The sequence below is a fragment of the Bos grunniens genome, chromosome X (assembly GCF_055505025.1).
Source record: "Bos grunniens cultivar Pamir isolate PY7600 chromosome X, Bosgru_T2T1.0, whole genome shotgun sequence".
NCBI classification, from domain to species: Eukaryota; Metazoa; Chordata; class Mammalia; order Artiodactyla; family Bovidae; genus Bos; species Bos grunniens.
In genome coordinates this window covers 32,030,050-32,050,568 of record NC_141194.1, presented here as the reverse complement: position 1 = coordinate 32,050,568, position 20,519 = coordinate 32,030,050, and the positions used below count along the sequence as shown (strand labels likewise).

Below are 20,519 nucleotides of genomic sequence, written 5' to 3'. Positions count from 1 at the left end.
TCAGGGATATCAAAGTTAATAACAGGGTGAAAGCCCTTTACACTAATTGTAAAAAAATATGAAAGAACATATTTATTGAATAAAAAGATTTTATTAGAAAGGGTTAATTGATTCTGAGATGAAATATAGTTTTTGTGTATGGCAGAAAGCTAATTTTATATGGGTTTTCCCCACAGAGAGAATAAAATAAAATGTTGGTCACTTTTTGCAATATAGAAACTAGTAGTTCTTCATTCTTTGATATCTCCACAGAACAGTTTTCATATAAATTTTTCTAAGAGGGATTTTTCTTCCTTGCATCTCATATTGTTATACTCAGGCATATTTGTGTTAGTAGAAGAAAATCACTCATAAACAAACCCTAGAGGAAATAAAATAAAATATATGTTTCTTGAAATGATTAAATAGGAGTATATAGTCACTTTCTGATAAAAGAATTTTCACTTGATTCTTTTCTCCTCTTTCTTGATGATTTCATGTTAACATCTCCTACTATGGACTGTGTATCTACAGCAACATACTCGTATCAAAATAGTCTCTATAAGCCCTGTAACGATTTATGTATGTAGGTTTATATGTGTCAACTTTAACTATGAATGTATAGGTGATCATGCTTAAAGTGGTCAAATTTTAAGTAATATGATAAATTATAGTAGAAATAGATTTAACTGTGCTGTGCTGTGCTTAATCACACAGTCGTGTCCAACTCTTTGCGACCCTCTAGACTATAGCCCACCAGGCTCTTCTGTCCATGGAGATTCTCCAGATAAGAATATTGGAGTGGGTTGCCATGCCCTCTTTCAGGGGATCTTCCCAAACCACGGATCAAACCCAGGTCTCCCACATTGCAGGCAGATTCTTTACCATCTGGGCCACCAAGGAAGCCCAAGAATACTGGAGTGGGTGGCCTATCCCTTCTCCAGAGGATCTTCCCGACCTAGGTGTTGAACCGGGGTCTCCTGTGTTGCACGCGGATTCTTTACCAGCTGAGCTATCAAGGAAGCCCCAGATTTAACTATATACAAATGTAAAATTTTAGCATAATAAGAATGAAACAAGAATTGAAAAAAAGACCACTTGAGAACATATATTTGTTCATTGACTAAGCGCAAGTAGCTTAATTTACAATAGTGATTTTTAACTTGGATTTCATGGAATCTTTGGCAGGGAGGTCAGTTAACCTCATGAACCTGTATGTAGATATGTGTGTATAGGCATTTTTTTCTGTAGAAAAGGATTATTATTTTTTTTTATCAGATGATCAAATGGAATCCATGACTTGAAATGTTTAAAAACTACTAATATATGACCTCATTCTAATTAATTTTATTTATCAAGTGCTCGATAGATACATGAGCAGAGAATATAAACAAGTATTTTGGAAAGAGTAGAAACATATAGAATAAATAAATGTATAAATTGTGTTCTGTTTAGTTAGTAATCAAGCAGATTCAAATTACAGCAAGCATCAACTATCTCTTTGTATCTAATAAAACCACATTTGTCCAAAAATACAAGCAAAAAAATCTGCTATCAACAGTGTAAACTCACTCTTTCTGATACCACTAAAAATTGGTATGACCATTGGGAAAGCAATATGACATTATTTAGTAAAAGCCATAAATTTTCCATAATGTTGACTCAGTAATTTCTTCTAAGACTGTTATACAGCAGAAGTTGGAAAAGAATTCATGAAGATGTTCATTATGATGGAATCTCTAATAGCAAACAAAAGGAAAAGGTAGCCCATATGATGTTTATGGTAAAATAAGTAAAAAAATAAAATGAAGAATATTATTGTGGCTAAGTAAAATTCATGTTTGGGGAGGGTTGTAATGTGCAGGCACGTAACTTTTGGTGATCCTTGTATGTTAAAATATTTTTGTCATACTAATATATGACAAAAATTGAAACAACAAATATTAATTAGCAGATATAAGAACATTATTATATAAAATATTAACAAACAAATCATACGGTATCATTAAATGGTTCAATTTTCACTTCTAGATAAACACTTGTAGACATGCAGGTTATTCACTCTGAAATTCTGGGATGTCATTCACATAGGTTACAACATACATGGAACACCCTGGGTTGTTCAAAATAAGGCTCTAAATTCATGACTATTTTTTATTTGTGTTAATATATTCACCTTTTATGACTCTAATCACCTTGTAGTAGTCCATATTATCTATACAGTCATAATGGTCACTGTGAAAAGACATGGACTTTGATTCAAATAATCTATAGCAGTTCATCTCTGTCACTTATCAGTTTTATTCCTTCTGAGCTTGTAGTTTTAATGTATAAAATGGTAAATTGCATATGGACTGATTGAAATAGTATATGTAAAACAGCTTTGTAAACAATAAGATAGTAATGTTATATCTTATAATAATGATAAAATTAGTATTATTACTATTTGTCATTTTAAAGAAAATAAATGTTACTATACAAAAAGAAAACATTAGCAGGTAACTCATGGAAGGCATATTTTTCTTGCATTAAAAGCAAAAGAGGTACAAGAGTACATTTAGTGAAGATGTTTATATGATGAAGCTCACATTTAGTGCTTTTTACACAGCAAATGCATATTTTGCACATAATGTCAAGGTTTCCCTTCTGCCTTCAAGGCCTATCTAAAAATTGTTCTTTGTACATATAATCAAAAACAATAAAAATATTGCTTTACTACCCACTTTTCATTTAAAAGCATCTGGAACAAATCTCTTCAAACACCCTCATATTCAGCTTTTGGTGAAGATGTTTGGGTATGTTTTAAAAACCTCTGGATGAATGCTTTCAAATGACTCATTCATTCTCCCATGTCTGACAGGATATATATGAACATGTAGGAAAAATAAGTGGAATTTCAAATAAGGTTATTAAGTTTTGTGAATATATGTGTATGCCATTGAGAAATAGACCTGTACAGACCTGTCTTTCTTTATAGCAAGTCCGTGAAAAAGGTTAAATCTTGACCATCTGAAATTCTGTTTATTTATTATTATTATTATTATTATTATTATAAAGAGTATATTAGATTTATGGCAGTAATATTCAAAAGAGGCTAGATTAGGTTTAAAAGCTATTAGTATCTAGTTTTATTTATTCACACTTGTCAACAAAGGAAAGATTTCTATGTTATAGCTATCATGTATCCTCTACTGTGTGAATAATGTTGATATTTGACCATACACAGTAGCTTGTGGGAGTAACACAAATAAGGAGGGAGTATTTTGCGATGCTAAATAACATTTTCTCATCTAGGAAAATGGTTTTAGGTTTATTATTTTTCCACTATTCTCTTTTATATTGCTTAAGAATATCTACTTATGGATTAATAATACTCTTTAAAGATAAACAGACATTCTTAATGCATAGATACGTGTGTCATAGGAAAGTGATTGTTTACTGTATATCATCTGTTTTCAGAAGCAGTGGAGATTGACTACTGAAAAATAATATGAGAGCAAATGAGGTTGTTTCCTGAGGGCATTTTAATAAGGGTTCTTTTGACCCATGTAAATAAAATATGAAATGTCTCAATTTTAAGTCTCTCTCACATACACTCATTTATTCAACATTGACTAATATGATTGCATTTACAGTAATTTCAAGATAAGCTTCAGCATCAAAAAAGCATTTTAATAAATCACAATTGATGATTTTCCTGTCCATTGGACTTAATACTAACTTCCGGCTTTGGAAAAAAGAGATAATTTTTAGAAGCTTGAATTCTGCGAAGCTCTTTCTTAATAATTTTCCACCCTAATCTCTTGGTGTAAGAAGTCCTTGGGGATTTTCCTTTGAGTATATTTGTATACATAATCCATGAAGAGTATCATTAGCATTTTGATTTGAAATTTCCTGACTTTTAGATGAAGAGAAGTGCTAGAAATTTTGTAGTTTTACGATCCCCCTTCCTCTAATGTATTCACATATTGATCAAATATTTTCTGAGCTCTTAATTTGTGCAGACAGTATGCTAGGTTCTGGGGTACAGAGATAAGCAAGACATGATCCTGATCATCAGGAAACCTCTCCTATAATGGGAAAAGGCTATGTTAGGGGCCTGTGTTAGAGTATGCAGGTATTACAAAGGAGGGAAAAATAATTTCCTCATGGACTGGAAATGGGGAAAACAGTACTCTTGCCTGGAGAATCCCATGGATGGAGGAGCCTGGTGGGCTGCAGTCCATGGGGTCGCTAAGAGTCTGGCAGGACTAAGCGACTTCCCTTCCACTTTTCACTTTCATGCATTGGAGAAGGAAATGGCAACCCACTCCAGTGTTCTTGCCTGGAGAACCCCAGGGACGGCAGAGCCTGGTGGGCTGCCATCTCTGGGGTCACACAGAGTCGGACACGACTAAAGTGACTTAGCAGCAACAGACAATTATTTATTTTGATTCTATTGGAGTATCTACTCATTATAGTTGTTTTGTTGGTGTTTAGTCACTAAGTTGTGTCCAACTCTTTTGTGACCCCATGAACTGTAGCCCGCCAGGCTCCTCTGTCCATGGGATTTCCCAGGCAAGGATACTGGAGTGGGTTGCCATTTCCTTCTGCAAGGGATCTTCCAGACTGAGGGGTCGAACCCACATCTCCTGCATTGGCAATTAGATTCTTAACCATTGAGTCACCAGGGAAGCACCACTATTAATAAATAGTCTCTTTTTTAATGCTTTTATATAGTATTTGAATGAGTATGGACTTGACTCTATCAATTATTTTTCAGATTTCATTTTAGTTTGGATGCTCAGTAGCAACATCACTCATGTTCAATTTCATTATCAGTGAATTTACTACTAAGTATAAAATAACACTAATGTATATTAACAGAAAGTTTTTTGGTTGTAAAATATGAGAGATATCCAAAGTTGCTTCTTAACGCTCTCCCTTTGTCTTTCTTCTATCTTTTTACATTGTAGATGAAAGAGAAGATGTTCAAAAGAAAACATTCACAAAATGGATAAATGCACAATTTTCTAAGGTAAGGATATTTTGTTGCTCCTCTATTGAAACATGATGCTGATTTTTCAAAATGAACTCTGTATCTGTGCGATTTAAATGTCCATATTGTTTTTCTCATAGTCTTTGTTTTAACTGTGCAAATCTGGGAATATTGTACTGACTTTTAATTAAGGAAGAAGCAACAGAATATGTGGTAAAGAGAAATTATTTAATTTGATAAAACATATCTTTGATTCTTCTTCATAATATTAGTTTCTTTAACAACATAAGTAACCAGAGGATTTTGTCAGCAATCTTCATCAAGTAGCTGGTATATGTCATACACTAGAAGAAGAGAGGAGAAATCTTTATTGTTCTGAAAACAATCATTTTATTGGTCCTTCTTGATCTTTACAAACTACAAGAAAAATGAATAGGCTATTTGGCCCCAAATGATAAGTTTCTTCTCTTTATATGTAGACATCAATCCATACTCCTAATATTTATTTATTTTGCAAATGTAACTAACTCGTGATCAATAGCACAATTCTAGATAATTTTTACATGAACACAGAGTAAAATATTCTTACCTTGAAAGCTACCATTAAGAGTGAAATATAAGGGGTTTGCTGTGGGTTTCAAGGCTAGAAAGACTTGATTTATATTTAATAATTGTGGATTGGGCAAATCAGTCAAATGTTTTATAAGTCGGTTTCCTCATCCTTCTATTGTGTGTGTGTGTGCGCGCGTACCTGTATAATCCGTCAAATACAGATAATGGAAGTATAAAACTAATAAAATGTGGATCCTATATGCAAGGCTTTAAGAGAAGTAAAATGGCAATAATGGTTATTTTGTGTGTTATTGTGATGATTAAAAGAGGTACACTGTGTGAGAATTTCTAGCACAATGCCTGACACCCTTAATATATATAAATTACTCTTTTCTTGAGCCTGTCTCACTTTGTGAAAATCTTGGCAGTAGATCCAAAAAATCTACTAGAAGATACAGTCTAAAAAGTGTCCCCTTTACTACTTCAAAAGTTTTTAGAGTATCATCCATTCTTTGTGGTATTTGACAGCAGAATTGCACCAGGTACTCTTTAGCATATTGGCAAGAAGTAAAGCTACTGAATTTTAACTAATCAACTTTCATTTATATTTACTTGCTGAGGTAATTAATAAGTTGCTATTACAGAACTTTAATAAACATAGGAATGAAATATGTTTTAAAAATCTCAACTTTTTTAAAGTTAAGTGGCATGCAAATAATATAAAAAGAGCAAATTATAATAATACAAATGAAAAATAAACTCAGAAATATTTAGGATAGGAACTCATAATTCTGAGACTATTTATCAGATAGCTGTGTATGGTTTAATTGCTATATCTAGTGGCCTCATTGAAATTTTCTTAATTTCAGAACTTTGTAGCAGACAATAGATAAAAGCTTTCAAACAAATCTATCAACAAATCAAGCATATAGAGATTTTTTCATAATAATTATGTATGTAATAATAATAATGTATTCTGAATGTTTGAATTAAACTAGTTATTTTAATAAGGGTTGTAAACATGATAGACATTGTTAATTCTCATTCCCACAAATCTAAATAGATCATCAGTCTCTATACACATTTCTAAGTGTTGTTTACCATAATGCATGTGCTAATAAACAAACGTAGTTTGATATCTTATATTCCGTGAAAAATTGTGAGCACTGTCTTAGGCACTCCCTACCCTAAGGAGCCCTCATATTTTAAAAGCTGTGGAATAATCACACACATGAATGTGTTTACTATTTTTTTTACAAATAGTCTGCCCCCAAATTCGACTCCCACTTATTTCATTTATTTTATAAGTGTTCTCCCTGAACGTATTAAAGTTGGATCAGGAGAGTCACCATTCTTTTAAATGCCTGAGCTTCATATTTGGGCATATCCTAGGTATCAGGATTATAAATAAATATATTTATAAAGATAGAGGGAAACTATTTAGAGATAAAATTTATATGAGTATATATGTGTATGTGTGTGTGTGTGTGTGTGTTGATTTTTCATTTAGAGATCTGAAAGATATTTTCCATGTTACCTGGTTTCTTTCTTGCCATGACTTCAGGTTGGATGACTAAATTTTATCTAGATGCTTTTGAAGATAATGAGAAGAGAAAGCTAATTGATTCAGTTTAAGCTACTCGGTGGTACCAAAAGATAAACATAGCTGTGAGATATGTCATTTGACATATATTTATTTCACTGCTACCTGGAATTGAGCAGAAGTCTAGGCCTGTGGGAGGCACCAAATTAGTTTAAAGTTGAATTTTCTGATCTCATGGAACATACATATTTGGGAGATGTTGGATAATTGCTAAATGGAGTAGCACTAAGTAGTCTCTAGGTAGTCAGAGAAAGCAATACTGAGTTAGAGTGAATCCAGAAACCTTGAGGAAGCAAACTCTACTGATTGAGAGACTCTAAAGTAAGGAACATCAGAGAGCGAGGCAAGAATGTGTGTTTTCTTTATAACCCCATTTATCATTACTAGTGCACCAAATATGTATAATAAATACATTTGGTGAGTAGTACAAATAATTAAATATATACTAAATTTAAGAGAATTAGACATTCTGAATGAAAAGAAAACTTGAGGAAGGCTTTAAAAAGAGAGAAAAAGCAGTGAAACATTATCATCTGTCTGTGTGGTAAATTGGACAGAGAGAAACACATACAACAAAAATAAAGATGAATATGATGAGGTAAAAGGGTTATCAGTTAGGCATGTATACACATATACACCTTTGTATAGTATCTGTAAAGTATAGGGAGACAGCAAAGTAGTTTCTGGTTATTTTATAAGGCTACATAAGGGATAGTTTAAGGGGAAAATGTGATTAAATATAACCTTATCATTTTGTGTCATTTGAAGCTTAACGTATCTTTGTAGTAAATCCAATTGATTTTTTAACTTTTCCAGTACCATTTTAAAATAGACCCTATCTCTTTTTCTAAATAAGTCTTCTATTAACCTTCAATTCCCAAAAATTTTACTAGAATGTGATTTATCACATCTATTCTATAAAGATAAACAATATTTATCACCACATAAACACAAAGCCATTGCTAGGTAAGATTAATTCAAGGTAAATGTTTTCTTCTTGTAATTTATAGCTATTTTATAATCCTAAAAAATGTTTAGTATTTACTGTACCACAAATATAATTCACATTATAAACATCTTGCACATTGACACAAGTTCTTTCAAAAAATCATTTAAGGAAAGTACACTTTTGTAATCATGACCACCAATAATTTTGTCATAAAACTCCCTTGATGTTTGCATTAGAGGAAAAAGCAATTTGTGGGGTAAAATATTTACTACTAGATCAATTGAAAGATTTAAACCATCTATCAGTGAGTTATATGATGAGTTTGATCCAATGCTGGATTTAGCGATTAACTTTTTTCCATCTTCTAACTTCACTTTCTGTAATTTTTCCAAAAGTAGTAGATAACTTTGTACTAGACTTATATGAAGTAAAACTGTGTAATTGATTTTGTCTGTGAACTTCTCAAAGGTTTATGATACGATGATGTCTTCATTGCCACATATGTCTTCATTGCCACAAAGTATGTGCGTGTCTGCTTAGTCACTAGTCATGTCCAACTTTTGAAACCCCATGGACTGTAGCCTGTCAGGCTCCTCTGTCCATAGGATTTCCCAGGCAAGAACACTGGAATGGATTGCCATTTCCTTCACCAGGAGATCTTCCCAACCCAGGGATCGAACTCATGTCTTCTGCATGGCAGGAGGATTCTTTACTCCTGAGCCACAAGGGAAAGCCCATGCAATGTACATGCCCATGCCAAAAATACCTGATACACCCTCTCATGATAACAATAACATGAGGTACAATCAACTGAGGCAACATATTTTCCCAAGAATTCACCATAATTTACCATCTTGCCAGAATAATGAACATGATATAATATAAATTCACACTAAAATTGTGAGTCAGTAAACAAGACTTCTTTACACAGCTCTGTACCATGGAGCCTTAGGAGAAATCACTATATCCACACTTGAAGACATTTCAGAAAGGTACATCTAAAATTCAAATTCTTTCAGTCTTGTTTTCCTTATATGTCTAGTTCTACTTTATGAGAAAACATATATTAAAAATGTTATAAATAGAAAACAAAATATTACCAATTTTTCTATCATGTAATATATTTTCTGAATTGAATGAATAGCATATTTAGGCACTTCTTTGGATGCCTGCTCATTTCTTTCCTGAAGTTGGTTTTGGCTACTCTCTTTGGATGGAACAGAGAGAATAGAGCGTATATTTATATTTCATCATCTTGCCACACTCTCTATGCAAATCCATGCCCTCAGTATGCACACACACACACACACACATATACAAACACACAAACATGCAGGCACACACAGTAAGCATATTATATATTTAAAATTAGTTGAACACTTTCATTATATAAAAGGAGGATACTGAGACAGGGGAAAAACATTGTTTCAGTGCAAGAGATAACGATTTGTATATACCTTTCCACTATGTCAGTTCTAAACGTATATGTATTAAAAAGTTTATCAGTTCAGTTCAGTTCAGTCACTCAGTCGTGTCCGACTCTTTGCAACCCCATGAATCTCAGCACGCCAGGCCTCCCTGTCCATCACCAACTCCCGGAGTTCACTCAGACTCACGTCCATCGAGTCAGTGATGCCATCCAGCCATCTCATCCTCTGTCGTCCCCTTCTTCTCCTGCCCCCAATCCCTCCCAGCATCAGAGTCTTTTCCAATGAGTCAACTCTTTGCATGAGGTGGCCAAAGTACTGGAGTTTCAGCTTTAGCATCATTCCTTCCAAAGAAATCCCAGGGCTGATCTCCTTTAGAATGGACTGGTTGGATCTCCTTGCAGTCCAAGGGACTCTCAAGAGTCTTCTCCAATACCACAGTTCAAAAGCATCGATTCTTTGGCTCTCAGCCTTCTTCGCAGTTCAATTCTCACATCCGTACATGACCACAGGAAAAACCATAGCCTTGACTAGACGAACCTTTGTTGGCAAAGTAATATCTCTGCTTTTGAATATGCTATCTAGGTTGGTCATAACTTTCCTTCCAAAGAATAAGCGTCTTCTAATTTCATGGCTGCAGTCACCATCTGCAGTGATTTTGGAGCCCCCCAAAAAATAAAGTCTGACACTATTTCAACTGTTTCCCCATCTATTTCCATGAAGTGATGGGACCGGATGCCATGATCTTCGTTTTCTGAATGTTGAGCTTTAAGCCAACTTTTTTAATCTCCACTTTCACTTTCATCAAGAGGCTTTTTAGTTCCTCTTCACTTTCTGCCATAAGGGTGGTGTCATCTGCATATCTAAGGTTATTGATATTTCTCCCAGCAATCTTGACTCCAGCTTGTGTTTCTTCCAGTCCAGCGTTTCTCATGATGTACTCTGCATATAAGTTAAATAAGCAGGGTAACAATTTACAGCCTTGACGTACTCCTTTTCCTATTTGGAACCAGTCTGTTGTTCCATGTCCAGTTCTAACTGTTGCTTCCTGACCTGCATATAGGTTTCTCAAGAGGCAGATAAGATGGTCTGGTATTCCCATCTCTTTCAGAATTTTCCACAGTTTATTGTGATCCACACAGTCAAAGGCTTTGGCATAGTCAATAAAGCAGAAATAGATGTTTTTCTGGAACTCTCTTGCTTTTTCCATGATCCAGCGGATGTTGGCAATTTGATCTCTGGTTCCTCTGCCTTTTCTAAAACCAGCTTGAACATCAGGAAGTTAACGATTCACATATTGCTGAAGCCTGGCTTGGAGAATTTTGAGCATTACTTTACTAGCGTGTGAGATGAGTGCAATTGTGTGGTAGTTTGAGCATTCTTTGGCATTGCCTTTCTTTGTGATTGGAATGAAAACTGACCTTTTCCAGTCCTCTGGCCACTGCTGAGTTTTCCAAATTTGCTGGCATATTGAGTGCAGCACTTTCACAGCATCATCTTTCAGGATTTGAAAGAGCTCAACTGGAATTCCATCACCTCCACTTGCTTTGTTTGTAGAGATTAAGGCCCACTTGAGTTCACATTCCTGAATGTCTGGCTCTAGGTCAGTGGTCACACCATCATGATTATCTGGGTCGTGAAGATCTTTTTTGTACAGTTCTTCTGTGTATTCTTGCCATCTCTTCTTAATATCTTCTGCTTCTGTTAGTTCCGTACCATTTCTGTCCTTTGTCGAGCCCATCTTTGCATGAAATGTTCCCTTGGTATCTCTAATTTTCTTGAAGAGATCTCTAGTCTTTCCCATTCTGTTGTTTTCCTCTATTTCTTTGCATTGATCGCTGAAGAAGGCTTTCTTATCTTGCTATTCTTTGGAACTCTGCGTTCAGATGTTTATATCTTTCCTTTGCTCCTTTGCTTTTCACTTCTCTTCTTTTCACAGCTATTTGTAAGGCCTCCCCAGACAGCCATTTTGCTTTTTTGCATTTCTTTTCCATGGGGATGGTTTTGATCCCTGTCTCCTGTACAATGTCACGAACCTCATTCCGTAGTTCATTAGGCACTCTATCTATCAGATCTAGGCCCTTAAATCTATTTCTCACTTCCACCGTATAATCATAAGGGATTTGATTTAGATCATACCTGTATGGTCTAGTGATTTTCCCTACTTTCTTCAATTTAAGTCTGAATTTGGCAATAAGGAGTTCATGATCTGAGCCACAGTCAGCTCCTGGTCTTGTTTTTGCTGAGTGTATAGAGCTTCTCCATCTTTGGCTGCAAATAATATAATCAGTCTGATTTCGGTGTTGACCATCTGGTGATGTCCATGTGTAGAGTCTTCTCTTGTGTTGTTGGAAGAGGGTGTTTGTTATGATCAGTGCATTTTCTTGGCAAAACTCTATATATCCACAATACAAGAGGGGCTTCCCTGGTGGCTCAGTCGGTAAAGAATCTGCCGGCAATGCAGGAGACCTGGGTTCGATCCCTCAGTTGGGAAGATCCCCAGGAGAAGGAAATAGCAACCCATTTCAGTACTCTTCCCTGGAAAATCCCATGGACAGAGGAGCCTGGTAGGCTATAGTCCAAGGGGTCACAAGAGTAGGACATGACTTGACGTGACTTATTAGGACTAAACTACCACCGTGTACAAGGGGCCTCACTATCAGAAGTAATAAAGCAGAGCTGCTGTGTCATGGAAGGTTCACCATAAATATGAACAGGCACAAACCAGTATGTTCCTGGCTTTCTGTTTCTCCCTCTAGTTGGTATCAGGAAGAATTAGGTCACTAGGGAGATTGAATGGCAGTGAACTAAGTCTCTGGATCATGATAATAAGCCCATATAAGGCATTGGTAGCACTTGAATTATTTGATATGATTGTTTTGGAGAGATGAATATTGGTACGGAAGACTATAGAAATCCTCATTTCAGAAATAGTGAAGAATAGGAACTTTTTGGTTCCAACATATCCTTATGTTAATAATGCTCTTGAGAAATGCTTTCATGGTTAGTTGCTGTACTGACCTCATGAGATAAATATTCAGGATGAGCTAATGAGATTTAGGTGGCTTACTCAGGGTAAAGGAAAGGGATGAAGCTGGAAGCCAGGAAACTGGACTTTAAACCCCATGATATTTCCATATTTGTTACTATTATGACAACTACTCCATCTACAAAATGCTGCATTTTTCTTGGGACACGTCATACAATTGATAGGTTTTATGAGAAGTAGAAAAGGATTTTGAGTTCATTGAAAATTTGAGAAGAGATTTAATGCTTGCAATACCAACAGAAACTTTAACCTACATTTGGATGTTTAATAACCCCAAAACTCAATCACTGTTGAGGAAGACTTTTAATTGATTCTTTCCAAGTGATTTCTAATACATTAAATTTTAAACCTTTTACATGTTATATTTTAGTGAGTGACATAATCTAATTTTTAATATCATCAGTAAATTGTGGATATTGTTACATATTAATATTGATTTTTATTTCATTAGACATTAGCAAATTTTTATGTGTAAGAGATAATTTAAATATTGATTTAAAATAATTTGGTGAGAAATGTAAGGTATTGCTTTACTGGCATGTGGGCTCCGTGACATCTACACAAAGTGTTAAGATGACTTCAAGAAGGATATGTCTAGTGTTTGCAATAGAGATGATTATGCTAATGGTCTAATCCATTGAGAACCATTCCCTTGAATGTTTTCCCGAATCTAATCTTTGCAAAGTACCCAAGTAACAAAGGATATCATTCAGTTAATGAAAGGAAAATTAGATTGTGATCATTCTCACTGTTTTCGATGAAAAACATATAATTTATTGTTTACGTTGCACATCTTGGCAATGGCACCCCACTCCAGTACTCTTGCCTGGAAAATCCCATGGACGGAGGAGCCTGGTAGGCTGCAGTCCATGGGTTCGCTAAGAGTCGGACACGACTGAACAACTTCACTTTCACTTTTCTCTTTCATGCACTGGAGAAGGAAATGGCAACCCACTCCAGTATTCTTGCCTGGAGAGTCCCAGGGACGGCGGAGCCTGGTGGGCTGCCATCTATGGGGTCGCACAGAGTCGGACACGATTGAAGCGACTTAGCATAGCATAGCATTCTTTACCAATCCACTGTTATTGAGCTCTTAATAATTCTAGCTAGTTTTAGAAGGTATAGATGTTTTGCTCTATGTTCTGAAATATCTTATGAAAGAAATGAAGTTGTTGATTGCAATACCTACCTAGTATGGAATGGTTTCAGTGGCAAGCATATTTAGATGGCAAATGTAAATATTTACCAATTAGCATGACTGTTGCTGGCAAAAAACAATTCTCTGTAGCTGATAGGCAAATGCATTAGTTATCCGATTTATTCTATCTTAGGGCCCTACATAACTTTCTAGTAAAACAACATATATTGACTTTAGAGATTTATTTTCATTTAGGAAAGAATAGTTGGCACTCTGGTACTGTCCCACTGGAACTATATGGTTGCTAAAATAACCTTTCAGCATTCAACAAATACCTATTGATTGCCAGCTCTATAGCTGGCATAGTACTGTACACTGAAAAAGGCACAGTTCAACATGATTTTTCTTCTCCAGATTATCATCTGAAGGAAGCAGTAATTATATAACATAAAATTATATTTGACCTTTAATATAATAGAAGTGCTATGAGAACGTAGATGGAAAAAATGACTAATTGCTTACAGAGGAGGAAAACCTTTTGAAAAGAGGTGACATTTAATCTGAGATTGTCCATGCAAAGACAATTTATAGAAAGGTGAAGGCAACAAGAATTGCATGCAGAAGTATGGAACACTTAAAGAAGTTTGGCCTGTCATATGACAGGTGGCCAAGGAGATCTGTGTGAGTGGAGAGTGGAAGTTGTGAGAGAGAGCAAGATGCCATTCCTGAATAATTGTATTTTTGTTGGGGCCAGTTGGGCCAAGAATGGGCCAAATATCAGTTTGATCATGTTAACATTCAACTTCTGGTTGAAAATGTGAAGTTCTACAACAGAAGACAGTTATGGAACAATTAGACTGCCCTCCCTACTTAGCACCACTAATTCTTCCTGCAAAATTAAATCTGAAGCCTAGAGTTTACACTTAGGGAATAGACATCTGGATCTAAAATGAAAATGTAAATGGGTTACCTTTTTTTGTAGAGTTGTTTGATATCACACACATTCATCATCACGCTGCATCACAGTCACTTTCAGGGCTTGTTGAAACATAGATCACTACAACCCGCAGCCAGAGTTTCTGATTCTGTGGATCTAGGAGGGCCCAAGAACTTTGATTTTTAAGAATCAAAGTGAATCAAGAACACCAGGTAGAAAGTGTCCTTGTTATTTAAATTACCTGCAGTTATTATGTCAGACTGTGAAGACATATTTTTAATAGCATGTCTGTGAATTAAGTTCCTATCCTTCATAAAGAACCATTTGTATTGAAGGAAACATGCTTTCACAGTAATACACTGTTTTGAGTCAGTCAGCTTATCAATAATGTTGCTATTGGTTAGAAATGCTGGGGGCACTCACCTGGTCCCTTAGTACCTTTCAGAGCCCCCACAGATACTTCTTGAGTGGGGACAATGTAGTGACTGTATTGGCTCTCGTGATTCTTTATTATTATTTCAAGAAGCATCTCAACAACAACCATCAGGGAACTTTGAAGAAAAAAAAAAAAAAAAAGCTTTGGTTTATTGCTCTAAACATGGAGGGTACAAGGCATGCCTGGGACCACCCAGTGAGGTCACAGGTAGAGAGAGAGAAAAGTTGGGATTCTGTCTTTATTAGGGTCAAGGGTGGGATACCTAGGTTTTTGTGGGTTCGCTGTTGGTGAATTTAAAACGTAAGAGTAGGAATTAAATGCTGGAAGAGAAAAGCAAACTATCTAACTAACTGATAACTATCAGTTATCTAACTCAATTTCTCAGTTATCTATTATACAGAGTGAAGTAAGCCAGAAGGAAAAACACCAATACAGTATACTAACGCATATATATGGAATTTAGAAAGATGGTAACGATAACCCTGTATACGAGACAGCAAAAGAGACACTGATGTATAGAACAGTCTTATGGACTCTGTGGGAGAGGGAGAGGGTGGGAAGATTTGGGAGAATGGCATTGAAACAAAAAATAAATAAATAAATAAAAGAGGTAACTTGCATGGGTGAGGCAGCCTGACTCTATCTAGTTATGTAGCTGGTAATGTGCTTATTCCAAATGGATGTCTTTGGAGTGGATGCCTTGGCAATCAAAAGCTTAATATCAAGCACTTACATTATCATCGGAAAAACTAATTGTCAGGTGTTCACACTACAGACACATAGTCTATACTCACTGATTGTTTATTGAGATCTATTGTATATCAGGTACTCTAGGTTTTTGAACAGGCAGTGAAGAGACATGCTGATGCTACAGGGACCACACTGGAAATAACTGCTATAGAACATCAGCAATTTAATCAGGTCCATAGTAGACAATGTTTAAGGAAACGTCATCTAGGATTTTGGAGAAGGCAGTGGCAACCCACTCCAGTGTTCTTGCCTGGAGAATCCAGGGACAGGGGAGCCTGGTGGGCTACCGTCTATGGGGTCACACAGAGTCGGACACGACTGAAGCGACTTAGCAGCTGCAGCAGCATCTAGGATTTTGCTGAACCCTCAATGGGGAATGACCTTTCTCCAGCTGAGAATCACTATCCTTGATTGAAGTTGAGATCTATCCAGAGGGATCTTTACTCAGTAACAGAATTGGACTGGTGTTAAAAGACTCACAAACCTACCAAACAGATATTTTTTATATATAAAGATAAATACATATATATAAAATGTTGTGTTGGCCAAAAAATTCCTTTGGGTTTTTCCATAACATTGTATAGGAAAACCTGAAGAAATTTTTCGGCCAACCCAACCAATATATATATATATGTATGGGTGTGTGTATATATATATATATATATATATATATATAACATGTATATAGGCTTATAATAGTCTTCTTATGTTACAGGTCTCAATTAATATATATCTGATTGGCATATATATCTGAGAAAGGTAGATAGAGTATTTTTAAAAACTCTATCCTATAAGCAGATTTGTTGTCATTTAGTTGCTCCATTTTGTCCAACTCTTTGCGACTTTCCTGGTGGCTCAGATGGTAAAGCATCTGCCTACAATGCGGGAGATGTGGGTTTGATCCCTGGGTTGGGAAGATCCCCTGGAGAAGGAAATGGCAACCCACTCCAGTACTCTTGCCTGGAAAATCCAATGGACAGAGAATCCTGGTAGGCTACAGTTTTTGGGGTCACAAAGAGTCAGATATGACTGAGCAATTTCACTTTCACTTTGCAACCTCATGGACTGCAGCACGCCAGGCTTCCCTGTCCTTCACTATCTCCCAGAGTTTGCTCAAGCTCATGTCCACTGAATCAGTGTTGCCATCCAACAACCTCATCTTCTGTTGCCCCCTTCTCTTGCTGCCCTCAATCTTTCCTAGCATCAGGGTCTTTTACAGATGAGTCAGCTCTTTGCATCAGGTGGCCAAAGTATTGGAGCTTCAGCTTCAGCATCAGTCCTTCCAATGAATATTCAGGGTCGATTTCCTTTAGGATTGACTGGTTTGATAGGTGATAAAGAAAGTAATTAATATAGTTGAGCTCTATGTTCTGGGGAAAAAAAATAGCCCATCCAGGCATTACTGTCAACTGCTTCTCCTAGTTTTCTTTCACTGCAATTATTTCATGGGCAATGATATGTTTTTCTTACTAATAGAAAGTTTCCAATGCGTATACCATGTCCTTCAATTTCTCTTTTGTTCATTACTTTGCTTCTGCAGGAGAGATTTATTTTAGTGGTATTCTGAGACTCTTTCTTGGTGCTCCATTAAGGGTTATGTTTTGGACTTGACCTGGGTTCCTTTAGCCTCCTAGAATTCTCTCTCCAATTATGATCTTGGTAGCCAGAACACAGAGAGTTAAAACCAAATCTAACATGAATACATTGAAACAAGTTCAGCAATAAAAATCTGTCTTGCAGTGCAGCTAGAGGCAGATTTGTAAAGTTCATGTACAATAAAAGGCAGAGTATGGTTTTTAAAAAGTCCTTTGCCTAATCTTACTCTAATTTAAACTAATTTCACTATCTCAATTCTATGTACAAAGAGAATTAACAATAAAAATAGATAATAGTTGATCAGTAAATAAGTCATCACTTTCAGTCTTGTCCAGGATTGTAGCCCACTGACAGATGGACACAAGCAGACCCCTTAATTAGAAATGTGAGTGAAACCACCCCCATGGTTTAATATTAGCTGTCATTTAATGAGAACAAATGAGAATTATGGATGGATTTGCTAAATATTTTCTTCTTTCATTTAGCTTACCTGGCACCCAGAAACCCAATCTTTTCAAAATGTGTGTTGACCAAAATGTTTGTTCAGGTTTATCCATAACATCTTATTGAAAAACATGAATAAACTTTGTGGTCAATCAGGTATATGGTCAATGGATGGTGCTTTTTGTAAGAACTGGTCCTATTATTAAAATTACCTGCAAATATTATGTTAGGTAATAAATATTTTGAATATTATAGCCATACATTAAGCTCATATTCTTCATAAATAATCATTTATATTTAAGAAAACATGTTTTTATATAAATACACATAAAGTCTACATTCATTAATTTATTATTTATTGAGCACCTGTGACATGTCAGGTGTTCTAGGTTTCTGAGCATAGCATGAAAAAGAAAAATTCTCTTTAATTATAGGGCTCTGTGAACCAGATGAGCTAAACTAAACAAGCAAACATTTAGCAAAGTATTTGACATTTTTTGTATTTATTTGTCAACTTATTTTCTCTCTCTGCACCTGGAATATAGAATTTTGGATAGTGGTTGGTACTCAAAAGGAAAATAAAGCAGGATGAGGAAAGGATAATAATAGGGTGGGTGGCTATTTTCTATAGTGGATCCTGAGAAAACCTCTCTGAAGAGACATATACAAAACCTGAAGGCAGGAAGAGAATCATTCAGATGTCATGCAGAGGAAAGTTCCAGACAGAAGGAAGAACAGGTACAAAAGTCCTTGTGTGTGTTCAAGGGACAGAAGGGTAGCTGAAATAGAGTGACTGGGGGAAGAGTGTTGTGAGCCACAGCTGAATTGGTGTTAGGAGGCCAAATCAGGTAGGGTCTAATTGACCATTGTAAAGGCATTGGCTTCTACATTATGGTAGATTAGGAGGCCGAGAATCTTAAGCAGTGACTAGAGCAATGTGGGACTTCCCTGGTGGCTCAGTGGTAAAGAATCCACGTGCAATGCAGGAGACTTGAGTTCAATCCCTGGGTCAGGAAGACCCCCTGGAGAAAAAAAATGGCAACCCATTCCATTATTCATGCCTGGGAAATCCCATGGACAGAGAAGCCTGGTAGGCTAGAGTCCATGGGGTCCCAAAGAGTTGGACATGATTTAGCCACTAAACAACATCAACAACAGAAGCAATGTGAGTTACACTCTAGACATGAGAGGTGAGCTAGAGGCTAGTGTAATAATTCAGTTTCGGTGTGGAGCTAGGACTTAGTTGTTAGCCTTGGACCTGAGGAGAAATGGCCATAGTTTGTATACATTTTGAAAGTAGAAATAACAGGGTTTGCTGATGGACTAGATACCTAGATTGAGAGAGTAGAGAAAAACAATTTTAAACTAAACATAAGGAATAACAGGATGGCTGTTTACTGGGATTAAAAAAAAAAAAAAAAAGACTGTTGAAGGACAGGATTTAGTCAAAAAAAAAAAGTACAGTTAAATTTCTTATGAGAAATCTTGGAAAATAATTTTAATTTGGATATGTTTTCATGGAAAGAGTATTTATTTTCAGCTTCTGAAATTTACCTCAAGGTTACAAGGAAAGAAGGAAGGAAGTGAGGGATAGAGGAGTGAAGAGAAGAAAGAAAGGAGAGTGGGAAACGGAGAGAGAAAGAAAAAGAAAGAGGGGAGGGAGGGAAGGAGGAAGGAAAGAAGGAAGTTATCTCAATTAAAAAACAACAAACGAGAGAAAATACAAAGTAGCACTATCATTTTGTGAATGAATGTGTATGTAATCTAGTACAATTGCACGAGAGTTAACCTGATCTTTGCTTCTCCTATGATCTAGAATGGATGGCCATACATCAGCAGAGACAGCCTTGATTTACCTAGAGTTTCCTTCTTCATAGCAATTACTATATAGAACCGCTGATGACTGCATTATAATTATTATTTACATATATTTTGCATCTGTTAACTTCTTGAAGGTCTGAACCTTGACTCAGTCATCACTATGTACTCAACCTAGAACATACTCCCTGGTATATAGTGATGTCAATATATGATTATTGAGTGGATGGAATGAATGGCAATAGAGAAGGAAGAAAGGGAGAAGGAATTTGAGAACAAAGTCAGTCATACCAGTAATGATCTCTGTCCTTTCTTCTCTGAATACTCCCTTTCATCTTCTTTCATATCCTCAAGCATCACCTCTACCCAGGACCTAAAATTGGGCATGACACTTTGGAAGCACTGAGCAAATGATTTTTGAGTATGCAAACTTCCATACTTAAATTTATAAAACTGAGCTTAAGATCCACATTTCCAAGTGCTTCCTGAACCTTTCCACTAAGGCATGGCAAAATCCTGATATGAGTCCTAAATGATATAAATGGGGTTGACCTGGTTGGATAGATGGAGACAACAAAGTTTGGTTAATGATTGGAAAAGGAGAATGAGGAATGCATTGATGAGTATCAGGTAGTTTTTCAGGACACTAGGCTGATACAGGTACTACAGATTGGGAGAAGAAATGAGAGAAAAAGGAAAAGAGAGATACTTTGGAGGGTTATTGATCACTTTGATTTTCGATATTGAAATATTTGGTTTAATGTGGTCATGAGGACAAGTACGAGATTCAGAATCCTGAATCCAGAATTCCCAGTTCACCACTTAGTGTGTATAAACTTGAGTAAATTATTAAACCTTTCAAA

At 35.9% G+C, this 20,519-nt stretch overlaps 1 protein-coding gene across 21 annotated transcripts in view; it reads left to right on the top strand.

Moving 5' to 3' along the window:
• The window catches only part of DMD (dystrophin), a 2,667,987-nt gene that overhangs the window by 610,191 nt on the left and 2,037,277 nt on the right, over positions 1-20,519 (top strand). For all 21 annotated transcript variants that reach the window (XM_086387503.1, XM_086387509.1, XM_086387510.1 and 18 more), the window contains exon 2: positions 4,935-4,996. In XM_086387503.1, coding sequence (XP_086243629.1) covers positions 4,935-4,996 — 62 coding nt within the window. The remainder of the gene's footprint in view (positions 1-4,934; positions 4,997-20,519) is intronic.